Source organism: Blennius ocellaris, assembly GCF_963422515.1.
Source record: "Blennius ocellaris genome assembly, chromosome: 7".
Classification (NCBI taxonomy): domain Eukaryota; kingdom Metazoa; phylum Chordata; class Actinopteri; order Blenniiformes; family Blenniidae; genus Blennius; species Blennius ocellaris.
The window spans coordinates 2,475,499-2,497,820 of NC_137656.1; the positions used below are offsets into that span (position 1 = coordinate 2,475,499).

A 22,322-nucleotide genomic window follows, 5' to 3' on the forward strand; every position below is an offset into this window, starting at 1 on the left:
TTTTTTATTTGTTTTTTTCTTTTCCACAGACTGTGTTGTATTTGGTGCTTTATAAATAAAGGTGAATTTAAATTTCTATCTAGTGTAAAAGAGTTTATGCTTGGGGGGGGGGGGGGGGGCGGAGAAAAAGAAAAACATTTGTTTTTGCACGGTTGTTGCATCAGTGCAGCTGCAAGTAAAAAAAAAAAAAAAAAAAACTTCCGATCCACATGTGGTTATAGTGATCTGACTCAGATGTCCGTAAAATATCCATATTTCAGTGGTGAGTTGATGAACCGGGAAGGATTTTAAAACACAGAAATGACACTTGGGAATAAGAAGAAATGAAGTCCGTTAGAGCGCACGCCAATAAATACAACAACAAAAAAGTGACGAATGCCAACGTAACGCGGGAGGAATGTCAGCTGTCGCACTGGGCGGAGGGGGATTTTCCTGGGCTTCACGTCACGATGTCTGGCTGGTGTCAGCGCGGCGTGAAGATACATATCTGAGAAGCACTAACGGAAATGGTGGCATGTGTGTGTGTGTGTGTGTGTGAGTGTGTCTGGAGGAGTGTTATAGAAGCTTAGTGTTATACGTGCAAAATCAAAGCAAAAAGAGCTTCAGTAATGTCAGCACACACACACACACACACACACACACACACACACACACACGGACGTTTGTTTTGCGCGTGTGTTTCGTCTAACTCAGCAGCTCCAGGTATGTCACAGGCACTTTCCCTCTCTGGTTCCCTCGCTCGCCGATCAGCCAGTCGGAGTCCATTCCCGGCACGGTGAAAACAGTGATGAGCTGCAAGGCAAACAGACAAACAGGCTCCGATCAGCCAGGTGATTATCGCTGGTCTGAGATCTGTAAATGTAAAACGCAGTCCCGATCTCGGGTGGGAGGGGGCGGGGCGGGGCGGGGGAGTGGGTGTCGTCCAGGGAAATCCCGACATCGCATATCAGGGGGAACTTTTCCAGTAGGATTCTCCAGATGGAATCTGTTTTAGACGGCATTTCATCCCACGACAATAATGGAACTTCCCAGGCAGAAAGAATGCGATCAAACGTCGTCGTGGAAACACGGCGGTCCCGACTGGACCTGCGGCCCCCCGTGTGCACGTTGGTCGTCAAAATCTGGTCGAGTGAGTCAAGTCACAAGTCGGATCTCTTCCCCCACCTATGGCCCTCGGGCCTCGTTTCCGCGACAACGATTTCAGTGAAAACAGAAAAACGTTACTTTGCGTTTCGGTGGTTCGGTGACACGGGAAATGCAAGTTTTCGAAAACGTTTTTATGATTCCGATTTCATTTTTTAATTTTTTGTATTCTCTTATCGATACTTATTTGGAAAGGAAACCTGCAGGATCAACAGCTGAGGACGTCCAAACTACGTGTGGCGTCACTACAAAAACTACCAACAGCTCCGACTAGTGGCCCGGCACGCCAACTACATCGTTTCCAATGTAAACAGACATCGTTGTCGAAAACACTGACGTGTATATTTGAATTTATTACAGATTGACCTTGCAAACGGCTGTAGCAGCAGTTCTTTTTTTTTTTTTTTTAATGTTCCATTTACGGACAGAAACAATTCGTGTGTGTGTGTCAACAGTCCAGTCGTAGTCGGAGGGAAAGCAGTGAACCGGCGAAGGCTGAGCTACTGATCTACGAATGCGTCACCGTTTCACTTCCATGAGTTGAAGGATCTTGCTTGCCAACGTTTGGGCGCCACATACAAGCGCATCGCCTTCACGGGTGTCATGGAGTCTCAACCTCGGGGCTGTTTTGACAGCGAACGTGGCGCAACAAGAGGCGCAACCCAGGATGTTCCAGTTGAGGGCTCGTGGGAGTCGGCAGTGTGTACGATATTAAAACAAGTCCATATTCTTCTGCTTCTGAGGAAAGGTGTGTTTCAGTTTGGGGCCTATCGTATCGTGCATCGGTATGGGGTTTCGATAGCAACTTAATTCAAATGACATCTGGAGGTACGTACCGATGTCTATTTCGATATAAAAGTCGCATGACCAGGCAAACAGAAGAAATGAGGAGCCATTCTCCAGAGGGTACAATAATAATAATCAGGGGAATCAAAGCATAACTTCATTATTTTCTGTTTTGACAGTTACACATTACAGTGTTGATTGAACCACCTTTCTATCACTGGGTCATATTTCTCCTTCCTATGAATGTTGAAGCGAACACAAAGAAGGTGCAGGAATAAAAGTACACTTGAAATGAGTTGTTTTGTATTGAAAACCTTAGTTCTTTTTCCATCTTTCTTGATTAGTTGTATCCGACATGTGGGAAGACAAGATGAGGAGCCTCACCTCATCGGCGAGCAGCGAGAGCTCGCTGGAGTCGGCGGCGTCGTAATCGTACAGGACCTTGGCCTTGCGGGTTCCGGTCGCCGGAGCTTGAACTTCCTCTATCTTCAGCGTGTCGCCGTCGGCGGGGCTGCCGGCTCCGTCTGAAGCCGGGGCGGCGGCGGCGGCAGAGTTCAGGGTGAAGGCGTTGGGAAACCTGCGGGACGGGAGGTAGAACACGACGGCATTAGCCTCCGGGAACACACCAGTGGTCGGAGGAAACACAGGACGGAAGGTTCCTCGCTAAGGATTTCTGGATACGCCGGGAAAGAAGAACGCACAGAGGCCCGATTGTCAATGTGTAAATGTGAGAAATGTGGACATGGAAATACATGTACATTTGTTTTCACTCTAAGATGTTGTATGTTGTTGTAAGTACTCTTTCAAGACTCATCTGACACCTTTTTGATGAGATGAAAATCTTCCACATGAGCTTTAGAATGACTCATTGGCTCAACTCCTCAGTGGATCCAGGAGGATTTTTAAACGCCATCGTTGTCACTTTACTCAGTGGACGAAACAACCAGAAGTTTCAAAGTTACACTGAGTTTTAGTCTAGATCCTTCAAAGATACCAGAGTTCAGTGTTCACAGGCAGAAAAGAAACATGGTGCCGCGGTGATTTGACGTAAATTGGTGATTCTGATCCATCGCTGGGAGACGTTTTTTCCCCACCACTCTTCCCCAAAAGTTGAATTCTGACGTACTGAACTGCGGCTAAAGCCTCGATTCACCTCTTTGAGCTCCCTTTGTTCCGAGCTGACGGCCGCTTCCTCTCCATACCTGCTCCCCTGTACATCCTGCCCGGAAGCTCACGCACTCCAACAAAATCTGTTCATTCTTCACGTGGCAATCGGAACGTTGCAGCCAAAAGCAGCTCGGTGTAAACTTTTTGATAGCTCCGACGTAAAAACACGACAAAAAAAAAAAAATTCAAGCTTTGATTGCAAAATTAGCCGGACGGTTAAAAGGTTCCCAATGGAGGCTGCAAGGCGCCGTCACTCCAATGGGAGCTATTTGGTTCGGTGCCTTGCTAAAAAAGACACTTGGACAGGTGGAGATGGGAATCGAACCTTCCGATTGGAGGAGGACCGCTCGACCAGCCGAGACGTGCCGGCCAGGATTTTGCACAAGCGAATGATTAGATAAGCTAAATAAGAACAACAGATTTTTAAACGGCACTTTTAGATCAATGAAATCTAACATCTGCAAATCAGGGTGACAGAAGTGTGCGTGTGTGTGTGTGTGTGTGTGTGTGTGTGTGTGTGTGTGTGTGTGTGTCTGTCGTAATTTCCAGGTGACGTAATGCAGTTCAACACGGGGGTGCGGGAATCCCAAGAAAATGACTTCATTTGGAGTTTGCAGCGTCGTGACAGTTCTCTGTAACGTTTGCAACACACACAGGCAGAAACACACTGCTGGTACTCACACGTCCTCGTCGGCGCTGAAAGCATGAGGCAACGAGAAGACAGCTGTGATTCAGAGCACATAAGTAGCACTCCCCCCCCCCCAAGACTCAACTGTGTGTGAGCGTGCCAGGACAGCATATCGCAAATAGATAATTTGACAGAATTCTGATTTAACTCAATCAAACGCGTCATGGAGCAACACGACAACACTTCCTCGGAGCGATTGGAACCAGACCAGCAGGCGACTCCGTCGTCGCTCCACACACGCGACGAGCTTGTGCAAACATGAATGATGGAAATACAATTCATCACTTATCACTTATTCAGAATCAGAATAATCATTATCGTCACTATTGTCAAGGTCAAGGTCAAGTTGCGTTGGGCTCGGACGCGAGTGGAGGAGGCGTGGGCTTCGGGATTCAACTGAAAAAAAATTTATAAAATGGTTTCGGCTTGTGTGCCAATCGTCCGGGCCGACTTTTTTGTCGCCGCCGCAACCTCGGCGCCGCCTGTCCCATTCCAGCTCGCCGGTGACCGTATCAGTCGTATTCTGATCATGGTTAGCACGTAGCCTCGCTCCTGTGTGAGCCCCGCGGCTGACTTTTTGTATTTGTTAATTTTTTTTTTCCATGCTGTTGTCAAAGTGAGCCTCAAACATGTCAAAGACCGACATAGCCTGCCAACACAAACTCATAATTTACGTGGAAGCGAACTGGTTGTTTATTTAGCTGCTCCTCGGCTCTGGAACGCCGGAGGAGTTCAGAGAGGACAACCCGCTACCACGTTTCAAGTCTGGTCTTGAAACTCACTTTCATCGCTTGGCTTTTATAAGAAATGAAAATTCTCTGTATTTTGTTATTGTGTTTTTAACGTAAAAGCGACGGTGGCCGACAAGCGCAAGCGCACTTCAAAACAGAAACGCCGTGAACGGAGCGAATGAACGAGAAAGTTGTCCTTGGAGGCACAGATATAAAACACGCGATTGCGCCACGGCCTTTCAGCACCTGTTGACGCGACGCGTCGACGGCGCCGCCATCTTGGGGAGGTCTACCCGCTTGCGCTGAACCTCAAGATCCCAGGCTTGAAAATCCACCAAAACGTTCGTATCTTGCTCACTAGTCCACGTAGCAACACAAATAATACGTCATTTTAAAGCGGAGGAAAATCTCTGTCCCGTGGGAAACTTTTCGCAACTCCCAATAATTTTTCTACGAGGTTTCCACGGAATAAGGGTTTTTCCCTCAGCTTTAAAAAGTCGACAACTTTCTCATTCATTCGCTCCGTGGTGAAACTCAGCTCTGCCACCTAGTGGCCTGGAGTCTCTCTTGTTAGCGCGTTTCTCTTTTGAAGAGCGTTTTTTTGTGGCTACTCTGCGACGTCTCCAAGGTCTTTGGCCGCCTCGGCCAGAAGACGACCCTCTCATAAACATTCCTCTCAACTTTGCTCACACGGGCAGATTCACTCTCACTTGCCTGTGAACCAGTTTTAACTTTATCTTTATTGCATCTCTGCTGCTTCATGCAAATGTAAACGCCTACTGCAAGGGTTTGAATGACACTGGGCGGTGGCGAGAGGGAACTTTGCAGGTCGATGATCGAGCTGTGAGGTGAATCAATTTCTCTGCCCTTGCGCAAGAAAATATTTGTTTTGACAGTCATTTCTCTCGATACTGGGGTTTGTCTCTTTTCTCTCATTCTTCCGGGTTTTTTACCGTTTTTTACCCTTTGTTGTGAAGCCCGTGTCTCTTTTGAAGCGTGTTTGCACCACCCTAAAAACCACTTTGTAACAATGTTTAAAAAAGAGCTAAACAAATAAAGTTATTATGATTATTGATTATTATTATTATTAACTGACTTTTTAGTATTATCTGTCAAGCATCAAATTAAAGTGCAAGTTATTCAATGTAATTAAATTACCTCTTCTTGTCCGGTTACTCAATTAATCGCCACTGGAACCCTCTATAAGTAAAATAATGGCTGCAGCCGTAGAGTTTGGTGCCTTGAGGTCATCGTCTTGCATCTGTACAAACCGAGTGCAGAAGCTCACCTGGACAGCTCCTTCTGCAGCTCCTGCATGTGGTGATGGCAGTGCTTATAAAAAGCTGCTTGCGCCTCCACAAACTCGTGCAGGCAGCGGAGGTGGTTCACCTGCAGAAAACAAAGCGGCGGCGGCGGCCGTCAGCAGGGAGAGACGATTGACTCCGCGAAGGTAAAGCGACGATACCGTCGAGCACCGTGGAAGTAAGCGAGACTTCTAACGGCTCTGCTTCAAAAAGTATTAAAGTCCTAGTGAAATGAAAATTCGACCTCCAAAACACTCTGGCTGTCGCTTCGAGGGATATTTTTTATGCTAACTGGCTGAAGGGTAAAATGCTAAAACACGGCAATCTGCGAGAACATAGCTGATAAACGGCGGTATTTCCGCTGCTGGGCGGAGCTTCTGACATTAATAGAGTGACATCACGAGTTGTGCACACGCCCAAGTTGTGTTTACATTATGGAGGATCAGAGTTTTGACCACGAAGAGGCTGAATTTAACGATATTTCATCATCATCGGGCATTTCAAATCCAGTGATTGATGAAGAAGACAAAGAAGGGTCGTTCTGCCATCGGTGACCCCGTTTTGAAAATGTTTGAGGAAGCAGAAGACGCTTCGTCCTCCATTCGTCCTCGTCTCCTCAGCAGCCGCCAGTTTTCACCTTTGAGGCTTTGAGGCTCCTGACTTTTGGCAGAACGACCCGGCTCCGTGGATCATGTCGAAGCGCTTTTCCGACTGCGGAATCACCGAAGATGAGTCCAGGTATTACTTGATCGTCTACTAGCCGCTAGCCGCCCGAGCTCCTTTTCTCCTCTCTCGGTCTCTTCCAGGCTCAATCTTTCGTCAAGGCTCATAAAACGCCGACTATAACTTCAAAACACTGTAAAAACGTGGATATTTAAGAGGGAACCAAGCCAATATAAACACAACAGATCGAGATCTGCAGAACTCCTGACGTCACGCCCACGAAGAAGGATTCCCCCGACTTCCTCGGCTGGAGATTCAAAATTCAAATAACTTTGTTATGCGACAACAGTGGTGGGGCAGAGTCGGAGGAACCTCAGAAGTAGTACCCCAACTATACGTTTTTTTTGCAAAGTAGTGTTTTACATTTCACTAGGACTTTAAGTGTTGGTTCAGGAGTGACCGAACGGCACCGAGTAGTTCAGAGGTGGCGTACATGCGTGCTGCTGATGCCCTCCAGAAGCAGCCGCGTGACCTCGGCCTGCCGGTCGAACTCCGTCTGGGCCACTCGGAGCTCGTGTTCCGCCTGGAGGCAAGAAGACAGAAGCATGTTTTTGTGTTTGTGTTTTCGTTAGACGAGAAACTCGTCCTGCTGCAACAGAGTGACTTGGAGGAGTAACTTTAATCTGATTACTGGTTTAGAAATAGCAATGCGTTAGATTACTAATTAATGAAAAGATGTGGTTATGTGAGAGCAACACGCTAAAGGCATCATTGGCGAGGTGTTGCTCAAGTGTTCACGGTTCAAAGCAGTGGCGTGATGCTTCATCACTCCGGATCCAGGCCAAAACTGCGTGGGAGTGGAGCGTTCGACTGAATAATCATGAATCATCACTCACGATTTCACAAACTAATATAAGAGGTGTAGTATTTTCCGGTGTAAAGTGATGATGAAGCGGATGGTTAAAAATAAAAACAAAAACACGCAGACAAACACAAACGGCTCCTAGAACGTGAAGCTACCTATCTAATTAGCGTCGCTAATGCTAATCGCCGCCACCGTGGACGCCGGCTATTGCTAAAGTTACTTACAGACGATCATGCCAGGAGGACCGAGTTAGTTCAGGGCCAACGGGGGGGGGGCTCCTCCTCCAGTAAACAGGAGTTTAGTGAAATTGAATCAAGACACACACAAAAAAAAAACCCAAATGCTAAGCTAAGTTAGCCCGTGAGCAGGAAACAAACACAAACACAGCATTGGCGTGACTTTAGCGGACGTTATTACAGCACGAATTATGACCTCAGATATTTTATCTGCTTACAAACAGTATCAGTGTGAACTTTATGATAAAACATCAATAAATACTTAATAGACGATGTAGTAAATCCCAGGTGGGTAGACGCTAACGTAGCGTTTTGCGTTAGCGTCTACCGTCGTGGACGTGAAATAAACGGTGAGGTCAAATGAGGACTGACTGCCACTGCGTTATACGTACTTTTTCCACTTCCTCAGTCCAGAGCTGAAAGACGAGAAGAAGAGAAACATGACGTTACGCAAAAACTATTAAGGGTCCTCGCATGAACGAAAAAAAAAAAATTCCACGTAGAACATGATTTACTCGTAAATAAAAGAATAATTAAAACATAATCAATTGTTTCAATCAAACACTGGACTTAATATAATTATGTTTTTTTTTCTGTCATTGTTATTAATGAAAATCTTCAGCGAGAAGAGAAGAAGGGTTGTCCAGGAAAGAAAGGTTAAAAAAAATCTAATAACATTTTGGATTGAATATTAAGACAAAAAATTATTAAATAAAAGTCCTACCCTAGGAGCCATTTTCAAAACGTATACAAATGTATGATTTAACGACTATAAATTAATAGTACATGTAACGCTGTTACTGCAATATTAGCATGCACAACATGCAGATCTCAAAAGCCCGAATGTTAATAATTACTATCATTATTGTCATTATTGGTAGAAGTTGTTGTAGTAGTTTATGTTCCGAGTCACTGCATGACAAATAAAAATGTAAGAAAATGGAAAATATGCCCTAAAATCTGATTAAAAATTGAAAATAAGCAGTTAAAATGAACCAAAAACAACAACAACAAAAAATTATATGCATAAAATGATCACTTTGATCCGAAAGAAGAATCTCTGGATGATTAACTTTTTAATCTGACGAGTCAATAATCTCGGCGTCATTTTAAAAGCGCTGTTCTCGCGCAGACACAACAGATTGTTGCAAACCAGACGACAGACACGAGGGCACGGTGCCGCCATGTGTTCGATGGGGAAGCATGATAAAGTCACTCGGCAGGTGAGAGGAAGGAGACGTCCAAACAAACCAGGAAATCACGTTTTAAAAGGAAGCTCATCAAAATAGGGCAACGATGCAGACAAACTGATTCGTCAGCGAAAAACACACTCCTCCTTTTGCCCTACTTCAATTACTTTCTTTTAAATGGCACTATTAACTGTATTTTCAAGGTTTATGAGAGTAAATATCTAGATCAATATACCAAACCCACTAATTTAGGTATGAATGTAAAACTACATAATGTATGACTATATACATATATATATGGTATATATAATAATGAAGAATGTCATCTAATATATACATATAGATTTTCTGTATTAGATTTACAAAATATGCACTCACACACCCAATCATGCCTGCTTTGAAATAGAAAAATGTTAAATACTGTAACAAGATAACAACGTGAATCCTAAGGTACGTCTGAATTAAAGGACGTTCCCACAATAAATAGTAAAAGGTTCCACATTCTGTAGGTTTGTGTGCAAAATCATGGTCTCTATTTAAACATAGGAAAAGGCATCCGGTCATTTATGTCCACTGTTAATAACTTTATAAATATTACTCTGTCTGTGACAACAACAAGAAATTGTTACATTATGGAAGTAGCATTTTTATTTTATTTTTTTAAAAGTCCTAATTAAAGTAAAAAAACATTTTTTTTTTGCAGTTTTGTGCAGTTTGCTTAATAAAAAAGTGATGATAAATCATTGCACTATTGTACCATAGTAGTAAAACATGTTTTGAAATGTTATACAGGGAAAACAAGTTATTCATATATAATTAAGGTGGAACATATGGAATAATATGGATCAAAAATCAACAGAAATGCCTTTTCATTTTCAGAATAAAACCGCATTTCAAGTTTGTTTGGGTTTTTTTGACTGGTAAATAAAATCGATCAACGATTCAAACTGCATTTTCATTTTCTTCTTCAAGACTGCTTATTCAGTGACTTCATTAAAAACGAAAAAGAAAATGGCGACTGAGATTTAGTTTAATATTTTGCCCCAGCAAATAGCCTGATTCGCTAAATTTGGAAATTAAAATGCGTCAGCAAAAACGCTTTTTTGATTTCAAGGTTATGGCTGCATTTCTTTTTTGTCTGATCATTATAAAAACAATCAATCATCCAAACTGCGTTTTCACTTTTTTCTTCAAGACGGCTGATTCTGTGACTTAATTCATCCTGTTGGATGGTAAACGTGTCCAGGACCGTGAGATATTAAAGCTCCAATCTCCTGTTTAAAAGGCAATAATCCAAATTGTTGCATGGTCTATTGTTGAACGCGCTATGACGTGTTCCCCCTCTTTCAACAGGCAAGGTACAATTTGTGGTTTCGCTCTTGCTCTAACCTGCACTGGGCTATTTTTAACACAACCCACATGTTGAGTGTTTACTTGGAATAACTTTGATTTAACCCTAAGTTAAATCAAAGTTATTCCAAGTAAACACTCAGGAGCAGGTTAGATCAGTGACACATCAAGTCTCACACACACACACACACACACACACACACTGATTTTTATCATCTCACCGCGGAGGCGCTGGCGGACAGCACATAGTTTCGGGGTCTGGTGTCCTGAAAATCTGGAGCCGTCTGCAGGAAGAGGAAACCTCGTCAACGTCTGAGCAGTTTGGTGAGGAGGATTCACAAGAAAGAGAAGAAGAAAACAAAAGCAAAAACACCCACAACAGAAAGAAACACGGGAGGAAAGGGTTTCCCCGTCGTCGTATCGTCGTACCCACGATTGTCATCTGATCATGATAAAGTTATGTAATCTGTGTTAAACCCCACTTATCTTCCCGTTTCATTCACACCGACTGAAGCGTCTGGTTTGATTTGCTAATGTTCTGTTAGGTTTATTTTTTTGGTTTTTAATTAGGGGGAAAAATGTATTTTTTTATTTACACCTGCGCTCAATAGAAAAATATCGAATCTAATATTGTCTGCCCAAGCTGCCGAACAGGCAAAAAAAAAAAGCATATATTTTTTGGGGTTTGCCCATTTAAGGATTCAGTTTTCTCTTTGCCCCCAAAAGTTGTTTTTTTTTAAATGTCATTCAATTTTTCATTAATGTCACAATGTCAGATTTAAATTGAAATTAAAATTCGTTATTAAAAAGTTCTACGTCTAAAAATCTAGATTTCATTAACTGAAAAGTGCTTTGAATTTTCATAATTTATGGATTACATCAGTTTGGGTGTGAAAGTTCTACAACCACATTTTTTTTTTTTTTTTTTTATGTACACACACAGCCACACCTATGTTTCGGGCGAATAAAATATAAATTTTTGAAAAGTTAAAATATGACTCAAGCTATAATTTTACGTTTCGTTTCTTCATTTCAATCAATTATTATAACGCAAGGTGTTTAGATTACACAACTGTTGGGGACATTTGACGTTGTGATGCAATATTGAATGAAACTAATAAAGGGTTACATAGATATCTCAAAAGGTGGGTCGCCGTTGTGAGTCGATGAGTCGATCTTTAGACGTGGGTGAAGATGACGGGCATGTGTATGGGCGTGTGTGTGTGTGTGTGTGTGTGTGTGTGCACACACTTTCACACGAGGTGAGTTCTCACACAGGAAGTGATGCAACTCGGCCTCATATAAACAACCGCAGAGTGAGATTCTCCGCCTCCACTCATCTGACTAATTCACGGAGGAGGAGACCCTCACACACCTTTATTATTATTATTATCATTATCGTTTTCATAATCATTGTTATTATTACTAATAGGCTATGAAGCCTGACGCGGCTGGGCTGGGCCTCGTCATGCACGTGCAGACATGCAGAGTTTGCCTCATTCGGCTTAAAAGAAAAAAGAAAAATTCTGCAGCCAAACAAAGAAACAAAAAAAAAAACCCAGAAGATCACAAGGTTTCATTCAACCATCCATCCTTTCATTCATTCATTCATTCAAAGGCCACAATGGAATGTGCAAAAGCCGGAATGTGCTTCAGGCGCCCAGCCTGAATGACACGACACTGTAAAACGGCCAATGTGATGACGTAACGGACTGAAAATACCTGAAATTTTAATTCAGAAAGTTGAACTTGACGCAATATTTTCCAGGCTTTGAAACTTGCACAGCTCTCATAGATGAATCATTACATTAAATTACATTGCCTAAAAGTGTTTTTTTTTTTTTTTATTATTATTATTTAATTTAAGTTACAGAACATTCATGGCATAAAACCATCACTTCCAACTCAATTAACTTGGGGCGCCACATGCAGGGCGATTTGATCTCAAAGTTGGGTCAAACCAGGAAATAACAGCTTTATATTCGAGGAATAACGAGAACCGTAACGCCTCATTTACGCCGCAACGCTTCAAGGGGAAGACGCATCGTTTTTGCGTTTATCTTTACTTGTAATGCACTTTGTGATCAACAAACAAAACATTTATGCAAATAATTAAGCATTCAAATTATATTATTTCAAAGGAAGCAAACTCAAAATTTGTTTTGTATTGTGTATATTAAACTAGATATTTCTAGATTTATTTATTTAGTATAAAGCACTTTTTTTTAATTAAAAATCAAAACAATTTATTTATTTTTTATTACATTTTGTCAAGCTAAAAAAGTGTCAATCTTATAATAGCAGGATTTTAACAGTCAGTAAAACTTTTTGAAAGAAAAAACAATTACTTGAATATACAAACTGTCTTGTAGCGCCCTCTGCTGGGTGAAAGTTATCTTCTGACTAGTTCAAAGGCAAAGAATTGATATCTTTTGCCTTCTGCAGATAAATAAAAGCAGGTGAGGTTTCTAACAATATGAATTAAAAAGAAATGTTGCCAACTGAAAAAAAACACTATCAGTGTTCAGTTTGTATTATTCAAAACAAAATGTTGGAGTTTCAAAAAAAAAAACACAACAAAAACCCAGAATGAGACGGTTAAAATGGAGATTATAGTGATGCTAAACCCACATCGAGGACATAAGCTTCAGAATAAAAGTAGATTAAAGGTCAGATGTCAATATGTCACTGAACTTCCTGTCAGACAGTATAAGATGCAAGCTTTTTCCACACAGGTGAAGGTCGTTTTGTTTTTCTGTCCACTGCTTTTGCCAGATTAAATATTTGTATTTTTTTTTTTTTACATTATTAGCAGTTTCTCCAAGTTGAATTTAGAAAATAAAAGCGAGCGAGGCAGAAAAAGAACGACCCGGAGGTGTGTTTGAGGATGAAATGCTTGAAGGGTACTCACTTCGCCCTCGCACTGCAAAGGTTCAGACACACACACCGTTAGTCATGTTTTCATGGGAGTTAGTCCAAGTAATTCATTGGGGGGGGGGGGGGTGCGGGTGCGGGGGGGTTGGGTAGGGGGTGGACGTCCACTCACCGCAGCCTTGGCCTCGGCCATCTTCGCCTTCTTCACACGAGCTTTACAGGCGTCCAAGTCCAGCCGCAGATTCTCCAGCAGGCGTCTCTCCTTCTGCACCGAAACACAGGAACCGGATTGATGAGACGCCGATTCGATTCGATTCGAGTCGAGTCAATTCGAGTCAATTCGATTCGAGGCGGTCATAGTTTTACCCCGAAAAGTAGGAGGTTCGATTCTCATCTCTGTTCCTGATGAGACGCCGATTCGATTCGATTCGTTTCGATTCGATTTGAGTCGAGTCGAGTCGGTAATAGTTTGATCCCGAAAAGTAGGAGGTTCGATTCTCATCTCCGTTCCTTCGACGACTCAAAGTGTCCGCGATGACAACATAGAAATATTTTAGTCAATGTGACTAAACATGAAAAGTCCATTTTCCCACTGTGCTCTCCCTCCTTTCTTTGGATTCAAACCCTTTATTTTGAAATCCGGTTCCGTTTGGTTTACCTCACGAAAATCTCACGACATTTTCAAGTGAAAAAGGCAAAAACATTTTCCCTGTGGCTCGGATGTCCGTTTACACGAGGACGGAGGTCGGAGCCACTGAAAAACACACATCTTTTTGAAAATGTTGAGTGTTTTGGAAACTGCTCCCGACTCCCGACTCCCGTCTCCACGGAAACGCCGCTTCGGCTCATTTGCACCACGGCCGTAGTAACGAGTCGTTGTGCACATGCTCAGTGGAGGCTTTCCTCCGTCGCGTCGTGACTCCCGGTCCATATTCTCCTGGGACTTGGGTCATTTTATTTTGACGGTCACAGTAATAACGATCAAGCTATCTATCCATACGAATGTCTGTGTACTCCCATTTTTTTGATGTTTATAGGGTATTGTTCTCTATTGCAGTGTTCTTCAACCACTGCGCCGCGGCACACTTGGTGTTTCCGCGAGATCTCGTCAGGTGGGCCGTGGGAAATTATCCAATTTCACATTTTTTTCTAAAAATAAAATTTGCTCTCACAGCTGACAGTGTGTTGCAGAGTAATCATGTATAAATACTCTTCACCACTAGATGGCAGCACAGAACTTTGCCGGTGAAATTGAAACTGACAGACGTCAGTGTGGTTCATCTCCACCTCCTGCTACCATCTTGTATCAAAGTACTGTGTCAGTGACAGTGATGGAGAAGTTTTTGAAAAGGAAGAATGTGAACCAGGATCTCAGCTCTTCATCCATCAGGTCCAGGTTTCACACTGAGGGAGTCACTATTAAAAAAAGAAATTGGGAAATCCGTTTTTTTTAAAAATTTGATTCCTGTTGATAAAACTTTGATGAGAAAGACTTTATATTGTTAATAGAGGCTACAGAGTTTCACATTTTAACATTTTCGGGTGGTGGTGTGCCTCCAGATTTTTCCAAAAACAAAAGTGTTCCTTGGCTCAAAAAAGGTTGAAAAACACTGATCTATTGTATGTGTGGTAACATTAAAAAAACAAAAAACAAACAGCAGCCCCTAGTGGCCAAACATGCTAACGACATCATTTTCAGTGTAAATGATATCAAACTTTTGTGTCTGACTTACTGAAATGGTCCTCCAGTCGCCTTCCAGAAAGTTCCTGAGGGGGGCGAGGAAGCTGATGGCCGACGTCTGGAGGAACTCCCTCTCCGCCGCCCCCAGCCTGCTCTCGCACTCGCCCACGATCATCAACGTGTTGCCTGCAGGAGGGAGCAGAGATCCGGCCGCCGTTACCGCGGCGTCTCAGGACATGACTCAGCAACTCTGATCCACAGCCGTCAGTGAATCATCGGTTTCAGTCCAAACTCACGAGGGACGTCGGCCTAATGCATTTAAAGTGTGTCTTCTTCACTGAGTTTAAAGTCAGAATTCTGAGTTTGAAAGTCAGAATTCTGAGAAAAAAAGGCAGAATTTTGAAAAAAAAGGCAGAATTCTGAGAATTCTGACTTTCAACTCAGAATTGTGAGTTTAAAAGTAAGAATTTTGTGTTTAAAAGTCAGAATTCTTAGTCTGAAAGTCAGAATTCTGAGAAAAAAGTCAGAATTCTGAGTTTAAAAGTAAGAATTCTGAGTTTAAAAGTCAGAATTCGGAGTTTGAAGTCAGAATTCTGAGTCTGAAAGTCAGAATTCTGAGAAAAAAGTCAGAATTCTGACTTTAAACTCAGAATTTGGAGTTTAAAAGTCAGAATTCGGAAAAAAAAAAGTCAGAATTCTGAGGAAAAAATTCTGAATTTTGAAGAAAAAAAAAGTCAGAACTCAGGGCTTTTTTCCACAGTGGAAGCCGGAAAAAAAAGAAAAGAAAAAAAAAGAGACTAAACAGACAGAAACTACAATAATTAAAACTCCACACAGTTTCTGTAAAGGTCGCTCGGCAAAGTCGTCACACTCTGGCGTGAATCTCATTTTTCTGCGGCGTTATTGAACCAAGTATTGATCGATGTGAGGCCGCGTCCCGAGGGCTGATTCAGAGCAGGATCGATGCTCACAGAGGAAATCAGCTGGACATTTCTGTCTGTGAGCACCGAGAGAGACAACACACACACACACACACACACACACACACACACACAAAGGATTTCACCACCAACAATTCCCCTTCATTAAATCGCGTGAAAAAAAGCCCAAAAACACTCATTTAAATTATATAAAAAGACTTTAAATCACTCCTTACTGATGAAAATCAATACGGAGTTGTTATGTTATTATAGTGGATCTGATGGTTCTGTGTGTGCAGGACTTTGTTATATCAATGTTATATTATCCTTACGGGTTAATATAATGTTGAGTTTTTACAATTAAATTAAAATGTCCTTGGTGTTTGATTATAAAGTTTTTGTATTTGTAGATTTGACACAAACCAAACCAACTCTGTTTCCACTATGATTAAAATAAACCTGTAGGAACTTCATAAAAGCACGTTTAATGTATTTATTTACCAAAATAATTGATGTAGGTATTGTTTGTGTACGACTGGCTGCCATTGGGATATTTTGAAAATGAAAATGCAACTTGAATCATTTTAATCATCAAATATTAGATGTAATATATTATTGTGTTATGGACTTTTTTTCTTACATTGAAAAGGCTGAATTTATTTTGTTACTTAATCGGTTCTGACACTGTGAAATGCAAAAACTTTGGGCCTGTTTTCACACTACGGTGTTTCAAAAGTAGTGAAGCTGTTGAGGCACAAAAAATAATGAATTTAAAATTTCTTCTCCGTTTGCTACAGAAGTCAGCAGCAAGTAGATTTATGTCTGTTTAATTCCACAGTGAATCCCGGCCAGAACCACGGTTTGAATTCTTCCCCCTCAGTCAGTCAGTCAGTCAGTCAGTCAGTCAGTCCTATCTTTTTCTCTTTCGATCTCCTAAAGCGACTGGATCTGCACCAGGTCTCCTCCACTGACTGGTTCTGCAGGTTTCTAACTGTTAAAGGGGATATTTACTTTTCTCTTCCCACCGCGTTTTCTGCTTGCTGAGGTGGAGTTGTTGGTTCTTCTCTGGGAAAGTGCTTTGAAGTTACTGTGTTGTATTGAGCGCTATAGGAATAGACTAGACTAGACTAGACTAGAATACAATAGACTAGACTAGAATAGTCTAGAATACAATAGACTAGAATAGTCTAGAATACAATAGACTAGAATAGTCTAGAATACAATAGACTAGAATACAATAGACTAGACTAGAATAGTCTAGAATACAATAGACTAGAATACAATAGACTAGACTAGAATAGTCTAGAATACAATAGACTAGAATAGCCGAGACTAGAATACAATAGACTAGACTAGAGTAGTCTAGACTAGAATACAATAGACTAGACTAGACTAGAGCAATCTAGACTAGAATACAATAGACTAGACTAGAGTAATCTAGACTAGAATACAATAGACTAGAATACAATAGACTAGACTAGTCTAGACTAGAATACAATAGACTAGACTAGAATAGTCTAGAATACAATAGACTAAACTAGACTAGACTCGACTCGACTAGAATAGTCGAGACTAGAATACAATAGACTAGACTAGACTAGACTAGTCTAAACTAGAATACAATGACTAAACTAGACTAGATTAGACTCGACTAGAACAGTCTAGACTAGAATACTCTAGACTAGAATACAATAGACTAGACTTGACTAGAATAGTCTAGACTAGAATACAATAGACTAGACTAGACTGGACTAGAATAGTCTAGACTAGAAAAGGTCAAAGTTTGAAAAGGAAGAATGTGAACCAGGATCTCAGCTCTTCATCCATCAGGTCCAGGTTTCACACTGAGGGAGTCAAAATTAAAAAAAAAAAAGAAATTGGGAAATACTTTTTTTCTGTATTTATTTGATCCCTGTTGATAAAACTTTGATGAGAATGACTTTATTTTGTTAATAGAGGCTACAGAGTTTCACATTTTAACATTTTCGGGTGGCGGTGGTGTGCCTCCAGAGTTTTCCAAAGAAATAAGTGACGTCCCTACTTCTCACAGTATTATTGTGAATGGAGTGACGGCGACGATTAAAAAACAACAAACATGGGTCACTCACCGTACGGAGTCCCGGCGCCGAACTCCTTCCCGGCGTCCTGCATGTACTGACCCAGCAGCTCGCCGTTGGTCGCCCTGGACGGAGCCTTCATGTCCAGCTTCTCGTACAGGAACTCCTCGATCCTGGCGCCTGCAGAGGACGACCACAGGCGCTTCCGTTATCCACTTAAAAATTTAAATTAGAAAGCCGATCAAACGTCCATTTTTAAATTAAACGTAGACCCCCCGTTAACACGACAGCGTCTCAAGTGAAAATGAGTTTTTCATTTATACGACAACGTTGTAAAAAAACAAATGTCCGTTTACACGGAAATGGCAGAAACGCTGGAAACGACGTAGTTCCCCTGTCGGGCCACTAGAGGGTGCTTTTGTTTGTTTTGGTAATGAAACCACACCCGCGCATGCAGCAGAGAACAATCCGCTATAAACATTAACAATGCATCGTGGTGTATTTAAATGTTTCTTCCGTACATCCAGATTAAAATATTTTTTAAGCATGAAGCATACAAATATTTAAATATATCAAAAAAAAAAACTAATTTTACCAATATACTAATTGTAAAACGTTTACACTGCATATTTTCTGTGTATGTACACAGAAAAAAAACGTGTTTTTTTATTCCCATGAGGCAATGCGGGTTAAAGTGTACATAAGAGGCTTTTATTCTAAATCAAGCTAATATAAAGTGTGACGGCCTGAAAAACAACAACGTTAGTTACAGGGAATAACATGGAAGCAGTTCATCCTGATGAAAACGTCAATGAAATGACACGTTTTCCACAAGTACACTTTAATGAGGGGGAGTGTTGAAGACCGGATTCTCCCCGAGGAAACTAATATTTATCTTAAATAAATACTACGGCCGCTCCGATCAGCTACGACGCTGCAGGGCAGTACAGTATCTGACGTGGTTCATACTTGTGGAAAACTCAACCGATGGTAGAAATCTGCAGGAAAAAAGTCACAGAAACACACTTTGAAAAGAAGCTGGAGGAAATGAAGAGAAGATGAAGCAGATGGCAAATGTTCGAGGCTGCAGTCGTTTTTTAATTAAGTTAGATAAGTTCAGATTTTCACACTTGTTCAGTCTCACGCAGACTTCCTTTATAAAATATCGTATTTAATGTCTGTTTGGAGCCATAGATTTTTAAGAAAAAGAAGAAAAAAAATAGAGACGCACCAAACGATGTGAACCAGGCTGGGCAAAAAAAAAAAAAAAAGTTGATTTAAACGATTTATCAAATTTGCAGGTAAAATCTATTTATATTTCGCAAACATTTGTCCGCGTTCCCTTCTGCCTCCTTGTGAGTTTCTGTAGTTGCTGTTGCACTTTTGTTTAAACCGGGGTTAAAGTTTGAACTTGTTGAATGACAAGGCCTCTTTTACTTTTTATTTTGGGATTATTTTTTTCTTCGCATTTCAACTCCGAGGACAATCACAGCAAAAAGATGAACTTTTGGAAATATATCTGATGTCAGTAGTCATTTTTTTAAAGTGGATTGAGAAAATAAATCGAAAATCTAATCAAAACTCATATTTTACATTAAAAAAATAAATAAAAATTGGGGGCCAAGTCACCCAGCCCTAACTGGGCTTTATAGTATTTAATAAGTACTTATATCAGTACTTGGTATCGGCAAGTTAGTTAGGTTAGTGCTTGTACTAAAAAAGTGGTATCAGTACGTCCCTATAAATAAATAAATAAATTATAAAAAACACTCAGTCTGACATAAACCGTCCTCATAAGAGAAACAACACTATCTCACCAGTATCTTAAAAAAAAAAAGGGGTCAGGCATCTGGATTGTAAAAACTATTTGAAACCCTCTTTTGATCTCAGTACCAGCGGAGGAATGTGCCGATTTGATCTCTGCGAGGGGAAAACTCAAAAGGCATGGAAAGGTTTGGGCAGCAGGGCGCTGCAGAGGGAGGGAGGATACAGGATACTCACCAGTGTGGTCAACTGTGGCATGGAGAATCAAAAAGTACAAGTTAGAGGTTCCTAATGGTGCACAAGTCATCCTAGAACAGCGCGAAACCGATACAGATGAGCGCGAGACCAGTTCTACTTGTTATGATACGTCAACGTGCCAGCAGGTGAACGTTTTTGCCTTTTAAGAACAATAATAGTGTCACTTCTGGCATCCTGACGTCTTTGAAGTGTTATTCTATTGCAAATGATGCATAATATGAATAAAATTGCATGTATTTGCAGAAAATATGTTCAATTTTCATCATATTAGAGTGAAACTTGTGACTTATTATTAGTAAAGAGTTTTATTTTGTCTCTATCATTAAAAGTTAGCGGCATCTATTAGTCACGTCTTTCTATTACACTATAAACCCGTAAAAGTCACTTATAAACAGCATTATCTGCCCTGGACCAGTATATTGGGTTAGTATGCAACATAGAGTCTGGATATGATCGCCACAAACAACATATCCGGGTTTTTACATAAGGTCACGTGGATTTCTGCATAAAATGTATGTTTTTTTTTATATTACTCTTCTTATAATGGACTTCCTGTGATAAAACTATTCGTTATTATATTCTATCTTCTGCAGAATGCCTTTTTAAAGTGTGCAGATCCTGCAAGATTATAAAATAAGTGGAGGATCATAGTTTAATTTAACAAATCTATTATTTTACAAATCAACAAAAGTACTATGAGCACCTATAAAACAATAAGAAATCTGTTTTATTTTAGGGAAATAGCACAAACTTTTTAGTAGCTGTCAGAATACAGAGAAATCGTCTGTGGGCATAAGTGTAGTCTGTAACTTTACACTGAAATTATGCATTTAGAAATGAAAGACCGGCAATGAAGTAAACGACGGTCGACTCGGTTGCGAAGCTTCATGATGACAGTGTGAGCGCGACTCGTCCGCCCTGTCATCTCAGGATTACTGAGGTCACGTCGTACTTGGGTTGGGCTGCAGCAGGACTTCGGTCTGCCGGAAGATCTTCTCCGTCCACAGCTTGGTGCAGTCGGCCCGGCTCATCAGGTTCTCGAAGTGAGCGTCCAGCTCCGTCTTCTCCGCCTGGCCCAGCTTCTCCTCTGTGAACTGACAGGCGTCACACGCAAACGTCAAAAAGACGTTGGATCGTCTGTAAACGGGGTTTTGTGTCACAGCGGCCGCGTTTGTGGATCTTCTTCATTGGGGTCAAAACATCTGGAACGCCATCGACTTAGAAAGCATCTCAGCTCAGTGTAATTAATGGTTAATGTCATTTTGAGTTAAAACAGTACATTCTTCTGTTGTTGAGGAGTTTTGGTCGGTTTTTATCAAACCAGGAACAAGTTAAGAATCATCCGAGTCGCTATGAGGATGTTCAGTGTGGCCAACCCTTAATCCACTTGTCAGAAAGGAGAAGTTAGAAACTGTTCAAATGGGGAAAAAAAAAAAAAAATCTTAATTTCGAGGTTAAAAAAAACAAAAACAAACTTGTTTATGTGATAATATTTGTAATTTAGCTTCTTTAAACTTAAATAATGTTTATTTGTGCTTCATGCTACTTGTTTGTAATTATTTGGGGTGGTTTAACCACAACATTTTCAAATTAAAACACAAAACTTTGCGTGAAATGATCTTTTTTCTCTCAAAACTACTCAAATGCGATGTCATACCTATGCCAGGCCTATAGGTGGCACTGCAGCGCTGTCACAGACACACACAAAAGACAGGAGAAAACTCAGAGCATGCAAACATTTCAGAAAATGTGTATCTTGTCGATCCACACGTCAAAACCGAAGGCGCAATTTCAAACTTCTCCAGTCTGGAAGCCGTTTTCAGAAATGGTGCATCATGCGATTACATGAAATGACCTCCTGTGGACAGGGCCTGAAAAAGCAACTTTTTGAAACCGGCTCCCAAGGTGGAATATTTTAAAATTCTCAGACTCCACCTCCGTGGAAATGTGCAACTTTTTGAAAACGCTAAACTGCTTGGAAATATTAAATGAGTCAAATTTTATAATACAAATCACGTTTATTTGGACGAATCAGTTTTGAAGCTGCTCCTGTTTCTTCCTGTGTGAATTAAAAAAAATACTTAAAAATAGAAATTAAAAAATAAGAAGAAGAGGCTGAAGGCGAGGCCGTGACGTCATGGGGGAAATAATCGTGCTCCCCGCGTGACCCCACTTGTCATCCTCCGTACCGTCCCATCTCCTCTGTCACCCTCAAACTCACCAAGTTCTATCAGATCAACACACATTTTCGCAATATTTGATCTGTTTTCGGGGTGAAATGCAGGATGTGAGCGCTTCACTGGCCCGCAGTGGAGAACATATGTTATCTCTGTCAAGCTTGAAGAAGCAAGCGAAGCCGCAGCCGCCGCTGCCCCCGGATTCCTACCTGCACGGCCCGGGTGAAGAACAGCCCCGCTCCGGAGGCCAGCTTCTTCACGTTGAAGTCCATGGCGGCTCTCAGTGTGCGCGGTGGCCGGTTTTGCGATGACACTTTCCCGGAGGAGTCAACAGTAGCGGCCCGGTGAAGCCGAAAGTGCACTGCCAGGAGTCACGTGACCACGTCCAGGGCCAAGCGTGATGACGTCAGCTGCGTTGTCAACATGTACTGTCACTGCAGAAACACGAACGCTGATGACAAATGCCGT

At 41.4% G+C, this 22,322-nt stretch overlaps 1 protein-coding gene across 2 annotated transcripts; it reads right to left on the bottom strand.

The window, feature by feature from the left end:
- Positions 1-220: 220 nt before the first annotated feature.
- Positions 221-22,180, bottom strand: sh3glb2a (SH3-domain GRB2-like endophilin B2a). 2 transcript variants are annotated; one of them, XM_080499587.1, is made up of 12 exons: positions 22,064-22,180; positions 20,630-20,771; positions 17,707-17,835; positions 14,731-14,864; positions 13,170-13,262; positions 13,035-13,046; positions 10,345-10,407; positions 7,976-7,999; positions 6,976-7,065; positions 5,804-5,904; positions 2,314-2,506; positions 221-792 (listed from the first exon to the last, which is right to left on the bottom strand). In XM_080499587.1, the coding sequence occupies exons 1-12, from the start codon at positions 22,124-22,126 to the stop codon at positions 685-687; spliced, it is 1,152 nt and encodes a 383-aa protein (XP_080355713.1). In that variant the 5' UTR covers positions 22,127-22,180; the 3' UTR covers positions 221-684. The 2 variants fall into 2 exon arrangements, with proteins under 2 accessions (XP_080355713.1, XP_080355714.1); XM_080499588.1 differs by lacking the exon at positions 13,035-13,046.
- Positions 22,181-22,322: the final 142 nt, after the last annotated feature.